Here is a 14,714-nt window from a genome sequence, read left to right as displayed (position 1 = left end):
ATAAAACATTCTTTAATATGTAAATTAATCATTCGAAACAAAAACATTGATAAAATTAACAAATTAATCTACATACAACCACAAAATTTTGTCACAAACTCATTTTAACTAGGTCAGTCCAGTGGTGTTATCTTACTGTGTCATATAGAACTTGATCTCTGTATGACTTCCAGGCTAGTTTGTCATCTACCGCATTCCTTATCTGTACTAAATTGGGATATGGTGCTATCTGTAAAAAAAACAAAAAAAACATTAGAAATCATAGTTTTGGGGTTAATTCAAAATGTCTTGTTTTTTTGCTTTCTAAAAGTGTACTCTTTATATCTTTATACCTTTATAATTTGTATGTTTTCATTAGAAAGTAAGAAAATATGATGTAATAATGGCATTTTGACCAATGACAAATTGAGATCAATTGAACCACAATTAAATAAAGAAATTCAACAGGTCAGGAAAAGGATTAATTGGATAAGAATTAGAGAAACAGTTTTATCTCATATTAGTGGTTTAATCCTATCCTTTAAGTTGTTTTTTTATGCTTAACATTACGTTCAGCAATCAAATCAATCCTATCATAGGTTTGACATGTTTAATAACATTGATGAGAATGTCTAAACAAGTTGAAACACCAACTATTGAACATACGTGTTCATTAGTATACTAGATATTGGTTAGTATGTTACTGTAAACAATTTACCTTTGATTGTAATCTTCTCTTAGTTTCTGTATCCATATTTTCCTTTAAGAATTGTTTTGAAATTAGGACACATTCTGCACCATTACTGACCTACAAAAAAACACAAAAACATATTTACTATAAAAACAAAAATCTGCAGACAATTTATTTTAGAAAAACTTTTATTATAGCTATTTTAAATTTCAACTCAAGCTTATTTAGTGCATGACATTTTGTATGAAAATCTGTCTTTAGAAGAGTGTATGTTGATGTCATGATGTCTTTAAGTGGTTGTCTCCTTCGAATATACTTTTTTATGGCCCTCTACGATATATATGCCTAACTACGATAGTAGAGGGGCATTATGTTTTCTGGTCTGTGCGTCCATTCGTCTGTTCGTTTGTCCGACCGTCCGTCTGTCTGTTCGTTTGTCCGACCGTCCGTCTGTCTGTTCGTTCGTCCATCTGTCCCACTTCAGGTTAAAGTTTTTGGTCAAGGTAGTTTTTGATGAAGTTGAAGTCCAATCGACTTCAAACTCTGTTCACATGTTCCCTATGATATGATCTTCCAAATTTTAATGCCAAATTAGAGTGTTTACCCCAATTTCACGGTCCACTGAACACAGAAAATGATAGTGCAAGTGGGGCATTTGTGTACTGGGGACACATTCTTGTTTAATTTTTTTTTCTTCAATTTATGGGAAATCTTTTACCTAAAGGATATAAACTGAGAACATATAATTTTTCACAAATTTTAAGTATTGGGGTAGATAGGTATTCTGCACTTCATTATAAAAAGAAAACAACGAGAGTAAATTTATAACCATAATATATGCAAAAATTATACTTACTAGACTTAAACTTGGCATATCATCAAACAGAAGAGACTGCAGACCCTACAAAATAAGGATAAATATCAGAATAACATTACATGTATAATCTTATCATTCTTAGGGATTAGATGTGAAAAAATGACACTGCAGCCAGGTATTAAGAACATAGATAACAATTATGATAAACATCAGGACTGGGTTTAGTTTTTTTTATTTTAGATGTTTAATAAATCTGTTGCATTTGTTTAAAGTTAACGCTTGAAAATATTTAACTAAATTTGACATTTTTGCAATGTAGACCTGAACTTACAAAGCATTCCCTTTCTGTGACCAGATCTATTTTGGCATAGTGAACTGGATTATCTACTGGAGTCTGTGTCTCTTTTCTTGTTTTCTTTACTGATTTCTTTGCTGTCTAAAACAAAAAAGCAATATATTCTGGTTTTACTTGTGGCAAGATTTGTGTATGAACTTGTCTGTGGTTTCTTCCCATGTCCAGATGAGAAAGGAGTGGATAAGTATACACAAACCACAGCAGCAAATCAAGATTAGGTTTTTAGGTAAAGTTTGCATGAAATGCAACCAAAACCTTATGGGACTGACTTGATATCTCAAAAAAAGACAATCTTCCAAGGCTGATCACTACATTTTTGATACACAAAATATAGTGCATTGATTATAACATTACATACATCCTATCCAGATATTTATTGATGTAATATATGCTCAGATATTCAAGGCATAAAATGATATTTCAATTGTCAAGAAAATTGCACAACTTTGACAAGGTGCATGAATCTAATATCTGTTCTAAAAATATAAATCATGTCATTGTTAACCTTATCTTAAAAATAGGAGTCACCTTCCTTTGTCTAGAATAGCTGTTAAATTAACAACAACCAATGCAATATTTAATTTTACTTCCCACTGATAAGTTAGAGCAATCTTTACCATTCAGTGCTTTCAAGCCCTTTGATTAACATCACAGTTTAATTCACCATTGATTTAGAAAAGCTTCAATCAAATGGAGATAATTTAAAAGAACTAATATGGCTTTTTATTTCATAATGGACACTAAACAAAATAGACTGCAACAATAGTTTTAACATGACTGTTTGTTGACATCAAACACAACTACTGGATACCCTCACAGCAAGGGTCATATTGGAGACCTCTGGCTATACCCCAGTTTACCTTGGTGACTTATCTTCAGAAGTACATGTTCTTACCTCTTTGATAGTATTGATGTTTTCATCATAGCTTTGTGATACCAGTGAATTATTGGCTTTATTGATTGTTGGCAGTTGTGTCTTTGAAGGTTTCTTCTTCAAAGTTTTGGCCTGAAAATAAATGACAATTGTTAGAGCTACAAGTCTAAATTTAGAATAAAGAACTCTCCCAGGATTAAAATGTAAATGGACCAATTATAAGAAAAAATATTTTCTTATTATGGTAGATGGGTCTAATTTAGACTTGCTACAATCCCCTTTCTTTTATTTCTTTCTTCCTATTTATATGTATGAATAAATAATCATCACGGTGGTATACATATATTGCCAAATTTTAGTCTCTGTTGTATAAGCTGTGTTTTTCGCCACCTGAATATTCATAAACTATTTGCCACTGGAAGTAGCAGGGGTCTATCAAACTGGCACTGGAATAAATTTGATAAAATTTGTCCCCGAAATGCTTGGGGATGAATGAAATTTTAGAAATGACCAGTGATAAAATTCCATTAAGGAAAACTGAAATAAAGAAAAAAATATCACTAGTTTAAGCTGAGTTGTTTCTCTAGTCATGAAACAATATTGAAGGTGTTATAGGAAGGGGAAGGTGGGAGGTAAATTGAATAATAGCACTGTAAAACTCCATCAACTAGTCAGGCTGCTATGAACCAAGAAACTGATTATACAAAGACCATGCAATAGGCTTTACACACAGATTGGGTACATCTAACATCCAGGGGAGGAGACTGACCTACTGACCCTCAAATAATATACTATTTATTGTGTAATCAGTATTAAAGAGATCTGGTATCATATTCTGCTTCCTCTCCCACAGTGATTGTTTGTGACATGTATCTGATTAAGACAAGATTAGTGTGCCTCCTAGTGAGATTCCAGTTGTAACTTCAAAGTGTCAAATTTTAACAAGTGGTCTGTGTATGTTAATTAATTGCATCCATAATGTCAGCATCTTTATCATAAAATTAATTACTTGAAAACTGAAATAACTTTTCTGTTTGTATAAACAATACTTAAATTACATATAAGTAACTATATAAAGAAAATCTGAAATTAAAATGTTTACCTTGTTTGGTGACTTGTTATCTTCTGATGATTTGCTTTTGAGGGAATCTGAAATAATATATGACAAATTGAGTTGTACAGTCTGTTAAATTTAATGAAAAATTGAGTTGTACATTCTGTTAAATTTAATGACAAATTTAAGTTGTACAGTGTTAAATTTAATGAAAAATTGAAGTTGTACAGTCTGTTAAATTTAATGAAAAATTGAAGTTGTACAGTCTGTTAAATATAATGAAAAATTGAGTTGTACAGTCTGTTAAATTAAATGAAAAATTGAAGTTGTACAGTCTGTTAAATTTAATGAAAAATTGAGTTGTACAGTCTGTTAAATTTATTGACAAATTTAAGTTGTACAGTCTTAAATTTAATGAAAAATTGAGTTGTACAGTCTGTTAAATTTAATGAAAAATTGAAGTTGTACAGTCTGTTAAATTTTAAATGAAGAAATACACATCACGATGGTGTTCATATATTACAAAATTTTAGTCTCTGTTGTATAAGCTGTGTTTTTCGCCACCTGAATATTCATGAAATATTTGCCACTGGACATAAAGCAAGCATCAATCAATCATGATAGTTATTTGTTCTCAACAAATTATTGAATAGTATTATGGATTACTGATAACACTATATGTCAGATAACAGTTCAGTAGTATAGTTTCCATCTAACTATAAAATAAAAATTAAGTAAGCTGACAAAAATAACGTTTCATTTAGTTTTTGGATTGTGATTGTTTCAACTCCCATGTTTACTTTTATATTCCTATTATTCCAAGTTTTGATTATTTCAGGAGCAATTTGTATTAAGTGTTAAAACAAATCTTAAATTTTGACCATTCACAAGTTTTATTTTGGCTTTCAAAATTCTCAAAATCGTCTAGAGTTGATTTCTGTTTTACTTATTAGTTTTATATTTAATGAATGGCTATCATTTATTTTGAATTTATTGAACCATAAAACTAATTTTTGACTCTTCACATTGAATAATCCGCGAAGCGGATTATGTTAAATGTGAAGAGTCAAAAATTAGTTTTATGGTTCAATAAAATCAAAATAAATTATTGCCATTCATTATAAATAAATTTCTATCAAAAATACGGCTCAAAGAACTTTTTATATTATTTACCTTGACAATAACAACGTACACACATGTTGGCGTATGAATACACAACGTCAGAGTGGGCGTGTCACCATAAAAATTGACAACATTGAAAATAAAACTAATAATTTTAACCAATCAGAAGACAGTAAATACACAAAATTTATTTATTTACCTATGCTGTTCGATCGTAAAGATGGTAGTAATGACGGATGTTTTCTCTTCTCTGTGGTCTTCTGTGTATCTTGGTTTTCATTGTTTCGTACAGCCTTGAATGCTTGACATGATCCCTGAAAGAAAACAACGACTTCTTACAATTTTGAAATAGGAGCAGATAAAATTCAATATTTAAGAAGAAAAATATTGATTACTCATGTCATTAATGTTTAATGTATCCGGGCTCCAGGGTCCATCTTAATTTTTCGTTTGGCTTCATGCTTCATCATAGAGGCTCTGGCTAGTATCCTCTGAGCAATGTATTTGGGTTTGCATATCCTCTGATAGAGCCCTTGAGGGCTTTGCAATATTATGTAGATTGACGATATCAGAGATCTATATTTTGATTAGATTGAAGGGCTTTGGGATCTATCATACGGATTAACGCTTGACTCATCGCATAGTGTTCTGAACTACACCGATAAGACTCAGTGATTTGGACTCCAAATACCATGCTCCGGGTTCTAAACGGATTGAGCCTGTGGTACTGGTATTATCCCAAGGTCTACTACTTTCACTTCCATTTCTACAACGCATTTGCAAATATATTTTTCAGTGATACTAGACGTTTTGTTGAACATAAAGACGCTAATATGTTTCATGGATAATAACGTATAACAGTCCGTCATATGTTGCTGATAGTGAAGAACGCTCATCAAGCTCACGAAATGTAAAAAAATACTTACAGATCTTATGACATAAACCCATTCTGCATCATTACTGTTCTTCACAATTACTGCTCCTCTCCTGAAATTTACAGGGGATTTATGTATTTATTAGATTATATTGTCTTTTAAAAACAAAATTCGTAACAGCTGGACGTACTAAGGAATGCATTCGTATATTTATGAATTAAAAGTTTCTGATTGAAAAAAAGTTATCAAATGCAGGATTACCAAACAAACAAAAAATTAAGAGTATACTTACTTGTAGAAATGTGTAGAGCAGGAAAAATGATGTGTTTGGAGCAGTTCTAATGGAAAGTCTTGTAAATCTGGTATTGTTCTACAAACATAAATTAATTCGGATGTCAGTTCGTGGATTCAAAACTAAAATAAGAGGGCGAGAGTTTTGGGCAGATTCCACAATATAAAAGTGAAAACTTGAAACATCGTGAATGTATAGAAAAAGTGGTAAAGGCTTCATATGGTCCTTTTCAAAAACTGTCTTTGTTGGCATTCTTTTATATACACATCTTCGTTTTCCTTACAGAGGTCTATAGAAGAAACAGTAAGTGTATTATGCATGTCATGTTTACTCATCTAATTCAAGTTTTAATCAACAGAAATTTAAGACCCATTTCTTTACAAGGCCATGATAAAAAAAAATGTGCTTCAGTGCCGGATTCTTAACAATGTACAGTTCATTGACATTTTTTTTTAAAGTTTTGTCGCTCAACTTGTAAATATTCATAGTCTTACCTAAGAAAACTAATACATTCTGCTCCTCCTGCTGACTTAAATATGTCTAAGAAAATCTGAAAAAGATACAGTATTCTCTTATTAAAGTTAATACACTTTTATTTGCATCCTTACCAAAAGGTGTCAAAAAGTAAGCGCAATTGTTTTTATATACATAAGTTTCATATTCACTATATCTCAAATTGAAAGCAAAGACTCATAATATGGTATTCTTTCTGTTGACAGTAAAGAAATTTGGATAAATTATGTTTGCCAATATAAAAAAAGAAGATGTGGTTTGATTGCCAATGAGACAACTATCCACAAAAGACCAAAATGACACAGACATTAACAACTATGAGGGTCTGGATTTAGGGGGGGTCTGTTATTCTGTAAACATTTAATTTTCACTCCTTTTTTCTCTAATCTTTAAAAAAATAACCCCTTTTTTTCTATAAACTTTAAAAAATTAACCCCTTTTTTTCTCTAATCTTCATTTTTTTGCCCGTTATTCTCTAATCTTCATTTTTAAGGGCATTATTCTGTAATCATTTAACCCCATCCAAACCCTCAACTATAGGCCATCGTACAAGCCCTTTAAACGCCATTGAAAAACTTACATCTCTGTCTAGACCCAGCACTTCTAGTGGCTCTTTAGATACATATGTAGCACTTCTTCCCGAGTTTGTTAGAATTTCTTTCTCCTACAAAAGAATAAATAATGCATTCAGTCATGGTTGCATGTTACTAGTTCATGTCTTAATCCGTATAGAAACAGCAACAGTAAGAGTAAGAGTGGCAGCACTGCTCACCAAAATCATGTAATTCAAACCAGAGATATATATATATGTCTCTGTTCAAACTTCTTTCTTCAAACTTTTTGCAACATTGGCAGAATTTGCCCATTTTTACAGTGATTAGTAATCTACTAAAACCATATGTGGAGACAAAACAACATTTCATTTTATAAAACGTTTTTCATGCTTTAAATTGATGGTTTTGATGTCTGCAAGTTGCATGCTTTTACAGAAATACATATATACGATGCCTGTTGATTTTGACCACAAATTTATTTTTGAATGTGCAGAGCACTATCTATAGTGTGATAGAATACTAGTAAACAATCGTTCTTACACCAATGATATCTCCTTGTCTGTGAAATTCAGCCAGTTGTTTTCTTCTTTCTTGTGGATCTATAGTGGTGCCAAGACAACGTGACACAGCTGAAATGGAATTAATATAGAGTTACTGAGTATAATAAAAGCATAGAAGTATTATTTTTTATGTTTTTCCGTGACATAAATAAATATGTGGTATGATTGACAATGAAACAACTGTCTACCAGAGGCTAAAGGATAGAGATGTAGGCAGCTATATCAGACCCAATACAGCCTTCAACGTTGAGAAAACACAAGTATTACCATATGTATAAACATATAATATTATGCTGACTGTAATAGGGCCCGTTTGCAAACTAGACAACATTTCAAAACTAACGGCCTGATTTTTCGCTACAGAAGAGTGACAGAAAACAACGACAAAAACTAAAATACAGGCTCCTCCTTTGTTATGCCCCAATTATGGGCTGCATTGTGTATTCTGGTCTGTGTGTCCGTCCGTTCGTCCGTCTGTCCCGCTTCAGGTTAAAGTTTTTGGTCGAGGTAGTTTTTGATGAAGGTGCAGTTCAATCAACTTGAAACTTAGTGCACATGTGCCCTATGATATCTTCTTTCTAATTTAATGCCAAATTACAGATTTTCCCCTTTTTTCATGGTCCATTAGACATAGAAATTGATAGTGCGGATAGGGCATCCGTGTACTGGGGACACATTCTTGTTTTTGTACATGATCACGTTACAATATTTCAGTCAGTTTTAGTTTATCAACAGTAAAAGCAGACTTACCAACGCCTGATAGTATCATATAGTAAAATTCAGCTTTGTTTCCTTCTCTGGCTATCACATGGTTACTGTCAAATCTGTATAATTAAAAAGAATAAAGGGAATAATATTCCTATCGACCAATTTTAAATCAAAAGAAGGATTGCTTTCGTTTTATTTCTCCATGCGTTTATTAAAAGGAGATAAACTAACCCTACCCCAAGCCAGATTTCACCTGAAGTATATTCAATGATACAAACAAAACCGACCCCCCCCCCCCAAAAAAAAAAAAAAAAAGAAAAAAGAAAGATTGAATTTAAGTTGACTAAACATCCTCTAGACGATATTCTGCTCCAAAAATGAGTCAGAATTTTAGAATTTTAGATCAGTATAATTTATTACCACATAATTCATTCCCTTCCGTTTTGAGTAAGTATATTTTCTAAAACAAAAATGCAAATATAACTGCAGGTGGGGATCCAGGATTTTGAAAAAGGTGATGGGCCCTAGTTAGCCAACGTTTTATGCTTGTTAAAAGAATATGCATTTATCATACATATGTATATGCAGCTCCATTAAAGGGGCCGTGTCCCTTGTCCTCCCTACATCAACCTTTGGACGGTGTCCGTGCTTAGAAATATAGTGGCAAATATCACCTTGTATTCAGCTTGTTCATTTTGAACAATGAATCTAGCTAGAAACGAACTAACAAGGTCTTATTGTAAGCGAGTGCTTCAATTCAAACGACAAAGGTGTACTAGTAATGCCAAGATGGTGTGGATTCTTTAGCATACAGGCTACGCTATGCACTTTCAAAGGGTAAGTTAGAAATTTTATCGGATAACCGAACTTCCTGTGTACTCAAGCAGAGATGTCTTTTATTTCTACTTGAATTAAAGAGAATAAAATGACAAGAAAGGATCAATATGATGGCTGAACTTGGCAATACTTACTTGGAATACCATCCCTTTCGACAAATTCCTTGTTGTATATGTTGTGGATAACTCGAAAATTTACCGAAATTCCGTAAAACATGTAGCAACTGAAACAGAATACAGTTTGTATTTAGTACTACAAGTTACAGTTTTATTATCCATATAAACGGTTCATAGTTGAACTGTGGAAATTCAGATCTGTCATAACTCGTCGTATCTCGTCATATGAATATAACAAAATTAGATATCTATACTTTAAATAGATTTGCTGTGGAATCGAATAATTTACACCTTTAATAAAAAAAAAAACATTTACAGCTGTTATCCTAATGCTGGCAAGTTCAGGTTTGGTTGGCTTGCTTGCTTTGTTTGTATTTAAGTTTTCTCAGGCATTGTAATAAGGACTGCCATCTGCAAACGATATATTAGATGGCGGAGTTAAACCTGCATGTAGGTAAATTTGATTATTTGATAATGTCCTATCAAATTTAGATATAATGTATACAGTTTAAGATTAACAAACAAAGCAAGCAAGCAAACCAAACCTATAAACTACATGCCTTAGAAATGCTAAGTAGCTCCAAATCACATTGAAATGTGATTCTATAAGGGCATCTCCGAAATTCATCGAAATGTATGAAATATAATAGTACATACCGCTGATACATCTTTCTCTGCTCGTTTTATTGGATCTTTCTGTAGAACGCCTTTTACTGAATTCACAAAGCTTCTCTGAAATAAAACAGTTTAAATAGTTCTTCATATTTTTAATAAGCTTTTGATTTAAAATAGTTTGGCCTCGAGCCTCACTGAAAAGACATTGATTGATGAAATTTGTTGAAATGCATATCTGGTGCAGAAAAATTGGTATCGTTGATGTTATAATAAAATTTGTAAAAAATAAAATAATATGATTTGTGAAATTAACACTTTCTTGTCATGTCATTATGTGCATGCAGGCATCTCTAATGTATATTTCTATTTTTAAGACAAGTGCGCTTGAAACTTTATTTGCAGACATTTTGTCACAATTTCTAGCTAGCAGTCATCTTCTTACCTGTCCTATAGACTTGAAGGGAGTCATGTCGAATAGTAACTTTGGTGAGTCTTTATCCTGTTTCTCGAGTGTCTGTGTGTCCAAGAAAAATAATATAGTTTCCTGTTGTGACAGCTTTGGTGTTCTGTCGCTGGAAAGAGTTATAAAAAGACTTTGAAAAAAATCCTTATTGAAATAAAATGGAATTTCTGTTTCTATACTCTTTCTTACTCGAGATCAATGTATGATTTTTAGTTGCTTTTGGCTTTAAGCTAGTTGTTAGTAACTGTGACTTCTCTAAGGTCGGTATATTTAGTGTCTGTTTTGTTATGGGGTGTAAAAGAACCTTGCCACGTCCGGTATGTTTATTTTTGGTAGATGTAAACTATTTCTGTCTTGTGTCGATCTGATGAGTTAAGCCCTTTTTAACTGAATTTTATTTGTTTTGTCACACAACTGTCCTAGGTTAAAAGAGGGGTTTGCGCCCACTAACATGTTTAACCCCGTCCAATCAGTCTGTATATGCATATCCAAGGTCAGGAGCCTGTAATTCAGTGGTTGTCGTTTGTTGCTGTATATTATATTTGTTTTGCGTTCATTACTTTGTGCATAAATCAGGTAATAGTTTTCGAATTGTTCAAAGTTCACATTTGTCATTTTGGGGACTTTTATTGCTGACTATGCGGTATAAGTTTTGCTTATTGTTGAATGTCGAACGGTGACCTATGTATTTAATTTCTATATCATTTGATCACAATTCAATTTGTAAAAAGTTAAACTATTATAGGTCAAATTACGGCCTTTAACATGGGGCATTGGTTCACCATATGCATCGAACAGCAAGCTATAAAGTTCTCCAAAATGAATAGTGCAAAACAATTCAATCTGGAAAACCAACGATATGATCTATATAAAAACGGAAACGTGAACCTCTTACATGGACAACATCTAGTTGAGTCTACTCTTGACAACAAACCAGTCCACAACAACTGAAAAACAGGTTCCTGATTTAGGACATGTGCACACAAATGCAGCGGAATTAAACGTTTTAACAGGTGCCATCCTTCATCCTAACCCGAAACAGTAAAATCACATTAGAACGTCATGAACATATGTTTATCTAAGGATAAGTTTCGGAAAATGGCGATTATGTGTTGAGAATTTGATGATAATATAAAAATGAGAGAAATGTCTAATTTCTTCGAATTTTAGTTTTAAGTTTTCATGGCATGCCGAGGTAGTCGAAGTTGTATGCAAAAACTTAGAAAAATATGTTAGATCATCTGTAACTTTAAAGAGCTCTTAAGAGCTCATGTTCATTGTTATTCTTCTATATGCAACCCGACTTTAAATAAAGATTACTTTACTTTACTTTACTTTAACTGTTATATGTTTGTAAAAATATTCTAGTAATATCGTTTTGATTTACAACAATGAAAGAATAAACCTATACAAATCCATTTAAACTGATTGCAATATGGTTTGAAAAGTAATATGAGACACAACTGATGATAGCTACATTTGTAAATTCGTCCAGTACAGAAAAGACTTCGTATGGAGTATATATATAATACGTACCAATTGAACATTTTCTGTGCAAAAGTGATGAACTCAACCACACGACGGAATTTATCAAGACTCTAAAAAAGAAACAAATCTTAGTAAGATTACATGTATAGAAAAGAAATTAAAGATTTAAAGATGCATAATTGCTGAATTCATTTACATAACTATGTCTTCCGATATTGAGTTTACATAAATTGTAAGCAAGCTCTGTAGCAGGCAAAATTGGACGATTTTTTTTTCTTTCTTTCTGTTTTATTTTGACTACATATATATAAATGAAAAAAATACATACATTTCTTCCAGTTTTTCTACATTTCCAAATTCGTGTGGTTTGCAATATTGTTAAATCCTCATCGTATGCACATTCTCCAAGAAAAACTCGATTCCTCTTCTCTTCAAGGATAATTTCTGTCTGAAAATGGGGAGATGATTTTCCTATTTCACCAAGAGTATCATGAACAAGTCTGTTGATATCATTTGTGTCCAATTTATCCACTTGTGGTTTTGCTCCTACTATAAACGGACTGAGTGTTTTTGTTTTGAGTGTTCCCTCAGATGACGTGTTTGGAGCAGGATGTTTTCTCCGTCTGTGTTTTCTTCTTGATTTTCTATATATAGCTGTGTATTCTTCATGTTCCTCAAAGTCACTCTCGTCAATTGTATTCATATTTTTTTTTCTTTTCTCCGTTTTTTTTTTCTATTTTACTATATTACTTTTGGAACACTTATAATCATTCGGTATTTCAACTTCAAAGTCACAATTTCGTGTGTGTTTTGTTAAATTTGCAAAATGGCAACCTGTCGTAAGGAAGAAACGGTATCGTTTGATTGTTTGGCCTGCAAATTCACTTTTTATTTTTTAATGACAACTTGTCGTAACGAAGACATTTAAACTAATTAATTCATGGGCTTGTTTATGTCAGGACTGTGACAAGCAACTATTACCAACAAACGTCACATCTTTATTCTGTAATACGTTGTGTCGAATAATTAAAGTTTTGTTTTTGACGCCTCAAATCAAAATTTAAATTATTAATGTTAAACAAGCTGTGAAAAGTGGTCAAAATATGTCCAAATGCTGACATGACAACTTCGTTTACTGTGTGCATAGTTCAAATATTGAGTACATGTTCTTTGAAAAGAAATAGATAATAATTATGATTTTTGTGTAAATACGTATTATAATTCAAATGAAAAAACAACAAACCTGAATACTCATAAAAATACATATAAAAAACCTTTGAAAACAAGAAAAACGCTTTGAATTGTAAAGTATAACTATATAGAGTGGGGTGCTCATTTTCGCCACATCTTTTCATGTTTTCTACAGTTTATGTTCAGGTCTAAATGTTTATGAAGTATACTGATATTTCTATATGAAGATAACTTCAAACGCAAAACATTCTTAAGCTTGAAAACGTGTTTGTTTGAATATAATCATCTTAAAAGTTAGATTAAAGGGTGTTTGAAATTTCCTATTTTCACAGTTTGTCAATGGAGGACACATATTCGCAGTTTTTACATATCTATTTAAAACAAAAAAAACACAACTTTAATTAGAGATGAATAGTAGACATTTAAAAGGTGTTAAAAGAACTGAAATATAGGGCATTCAGACACAGAATTACTAAGAAATACTTCTTTGAATTCGTGTATTATCTTCATAAAATTGGCCGAAAATCGTTGTCCATTTTTCGGTCCTTTTCAGCAGGTGCCGCAATGTTGTCTCAGTTTTAAAAAATAATCATATTTGTTATATAATATCATTAGTGGTATATGTCTTTCATTTCAACCATCGCTTGAAGTTTTTACACCTCAAAATCATAAAACGGCGAAATTGTGTCCCCGGCGAATATGGGCACCCCAGGCCACTTTACATATCTTTTACTGTCTGGTGAAATTGTAAAACATCGCGGTCACCTAGCAAAGAGATATTTTAAATGTATATAAATAGTGACTTTCTATAGGCCTACTAAAGTATGTCAAGTATATATATAAATACATCTCTGCAGACCATGGTTGTGGTTGCTTAACAAAAAAAATCATTTTTTAATTTTTTGAATTTAATAACTCTTTTTAAAAATGATACAGTACACGTCTCACGTGATATAATTAAATGTATTAAAGTAAACTATAGATGAGATCTATTTTTTTTAAATGTTTAAAAAGTTTTGAATTTCCCGCGGTTTCAACTTTAAGCAATGAATTGTGGGTATTGCCAAGATAAACTATAATGGCGGACACCGAACGGTGTTTGCAGTGGAGTAGTGACGCTTATGCATACAGCATTGAAGTTATTCACTGAAAAATGTAAATAGGTATAATAAGTTCTGTAAATGAGAGCCTTCTTCACAGTTGATAACTCTAAAATTGATAGTCATTCAATCTAGAGATTGAATCCCCTTTATTCAGATGAGCATGTTTTGAAAATATTGTTTATCACAAGGAATGCACTTCACACAGCACTTTATAAACACTAGCTCTGCTTCATTTTATCCTTGCAGACTATAGGACCTTGCTATTTGATGGTCGTCTGAGAGATGGTCTTTATATTGAGACATTAATGTGTTGAATTATGTTGTTTAGAGAAGATATTATTATCTAGATGTATAATTTGACAATATCCAAATTATTATGGCAAATACCAGTTACAAACTGAGTTATAAAACAATTGTCATGATGTGGAGTTATTATATAATTTGACATTTAAACCAATGTTCTGATTGAGCCAAATATTAAAGTTCATGAACTTAATTAGTTTCAGT

General features: G+C 32.0%; 2 protein-coding genes across 2 annotated transcripts in view; one reads left to right on the top strand and one right to left on the bottom strand.

Annotated features, from left to right (window-relative positions):
• Positions 1-75: 75 nt before the first annotated feature.
• Positions 76-12,619, bottom strand: LOC134711380 (uncharacterized). Its single transcript, XM_063571939.1, has 18 exons — positions 12,242-12,619; positions 11,962-12,023; positions 10,405-10,534; positions 10,005-10,079; positions 9,366-9,454; positions 8,437-8,510; positions 7,667-7,755; positions 7,153-7,236; positions 6,554-6,609; positions 6,060-6,137; positions 5,819-5,879; positions 5,092-5,206; positions 3,819-3,865; positions 2,738-2,848; positions 1,819-1,923; positions 1,527-1,571; positions 698-787; positions 76-229 (listed from the first exon to the last, which is right to left on the bottom strand). The coding sequence occupies exons 1-18, from the start codon at positions 12,614-12,616 to the stop codon at positions 128-130; spliced, it is 1,788 nt and encodes a 595-aa protein (XP_063428009.1). The 5' UTR covers positions 12,617-12,619; the 3' UTR covers positions 76-127.
• A 1,547-nt stretch (positions 12,620-14,166) lies between these two features.
• Positions 14,167-14,714, top strand: part of LOC134711379 (dynein axonemal heavy chain 6-like) — a 127,064-nt gene continuing 126,516 nt past the window's right edge. Inside the window, exon 1 of the mRNA XM_063571938.1 lies at positions 14,167-14,267. The gene's annotated coding sequence lies outside the window, so the exon portion shown is untranslated. The remainder of the gene's footprint in view (positions 14,268-14,714) is intronic.

Source organism: Mytilus trossulus, chromosome 3 (genome assembly GCF_036588685.1).
Source record: "Mytilus trossulus isolate FHL-02 chromosome 3, PNRI_Mtr1.1.1.hap1, whole genome shotgun sequence".
NCBI lineage: Eukaryota > Metazoa > Mollusca > Bivalvia > Mytilida > Mytilidae > Mytilus > Mytilus trossulus.
Note: the sequence above shows the minus strand (reverse complement) of the source record. Positions and strands in the feature narration are given on the sequence as shown.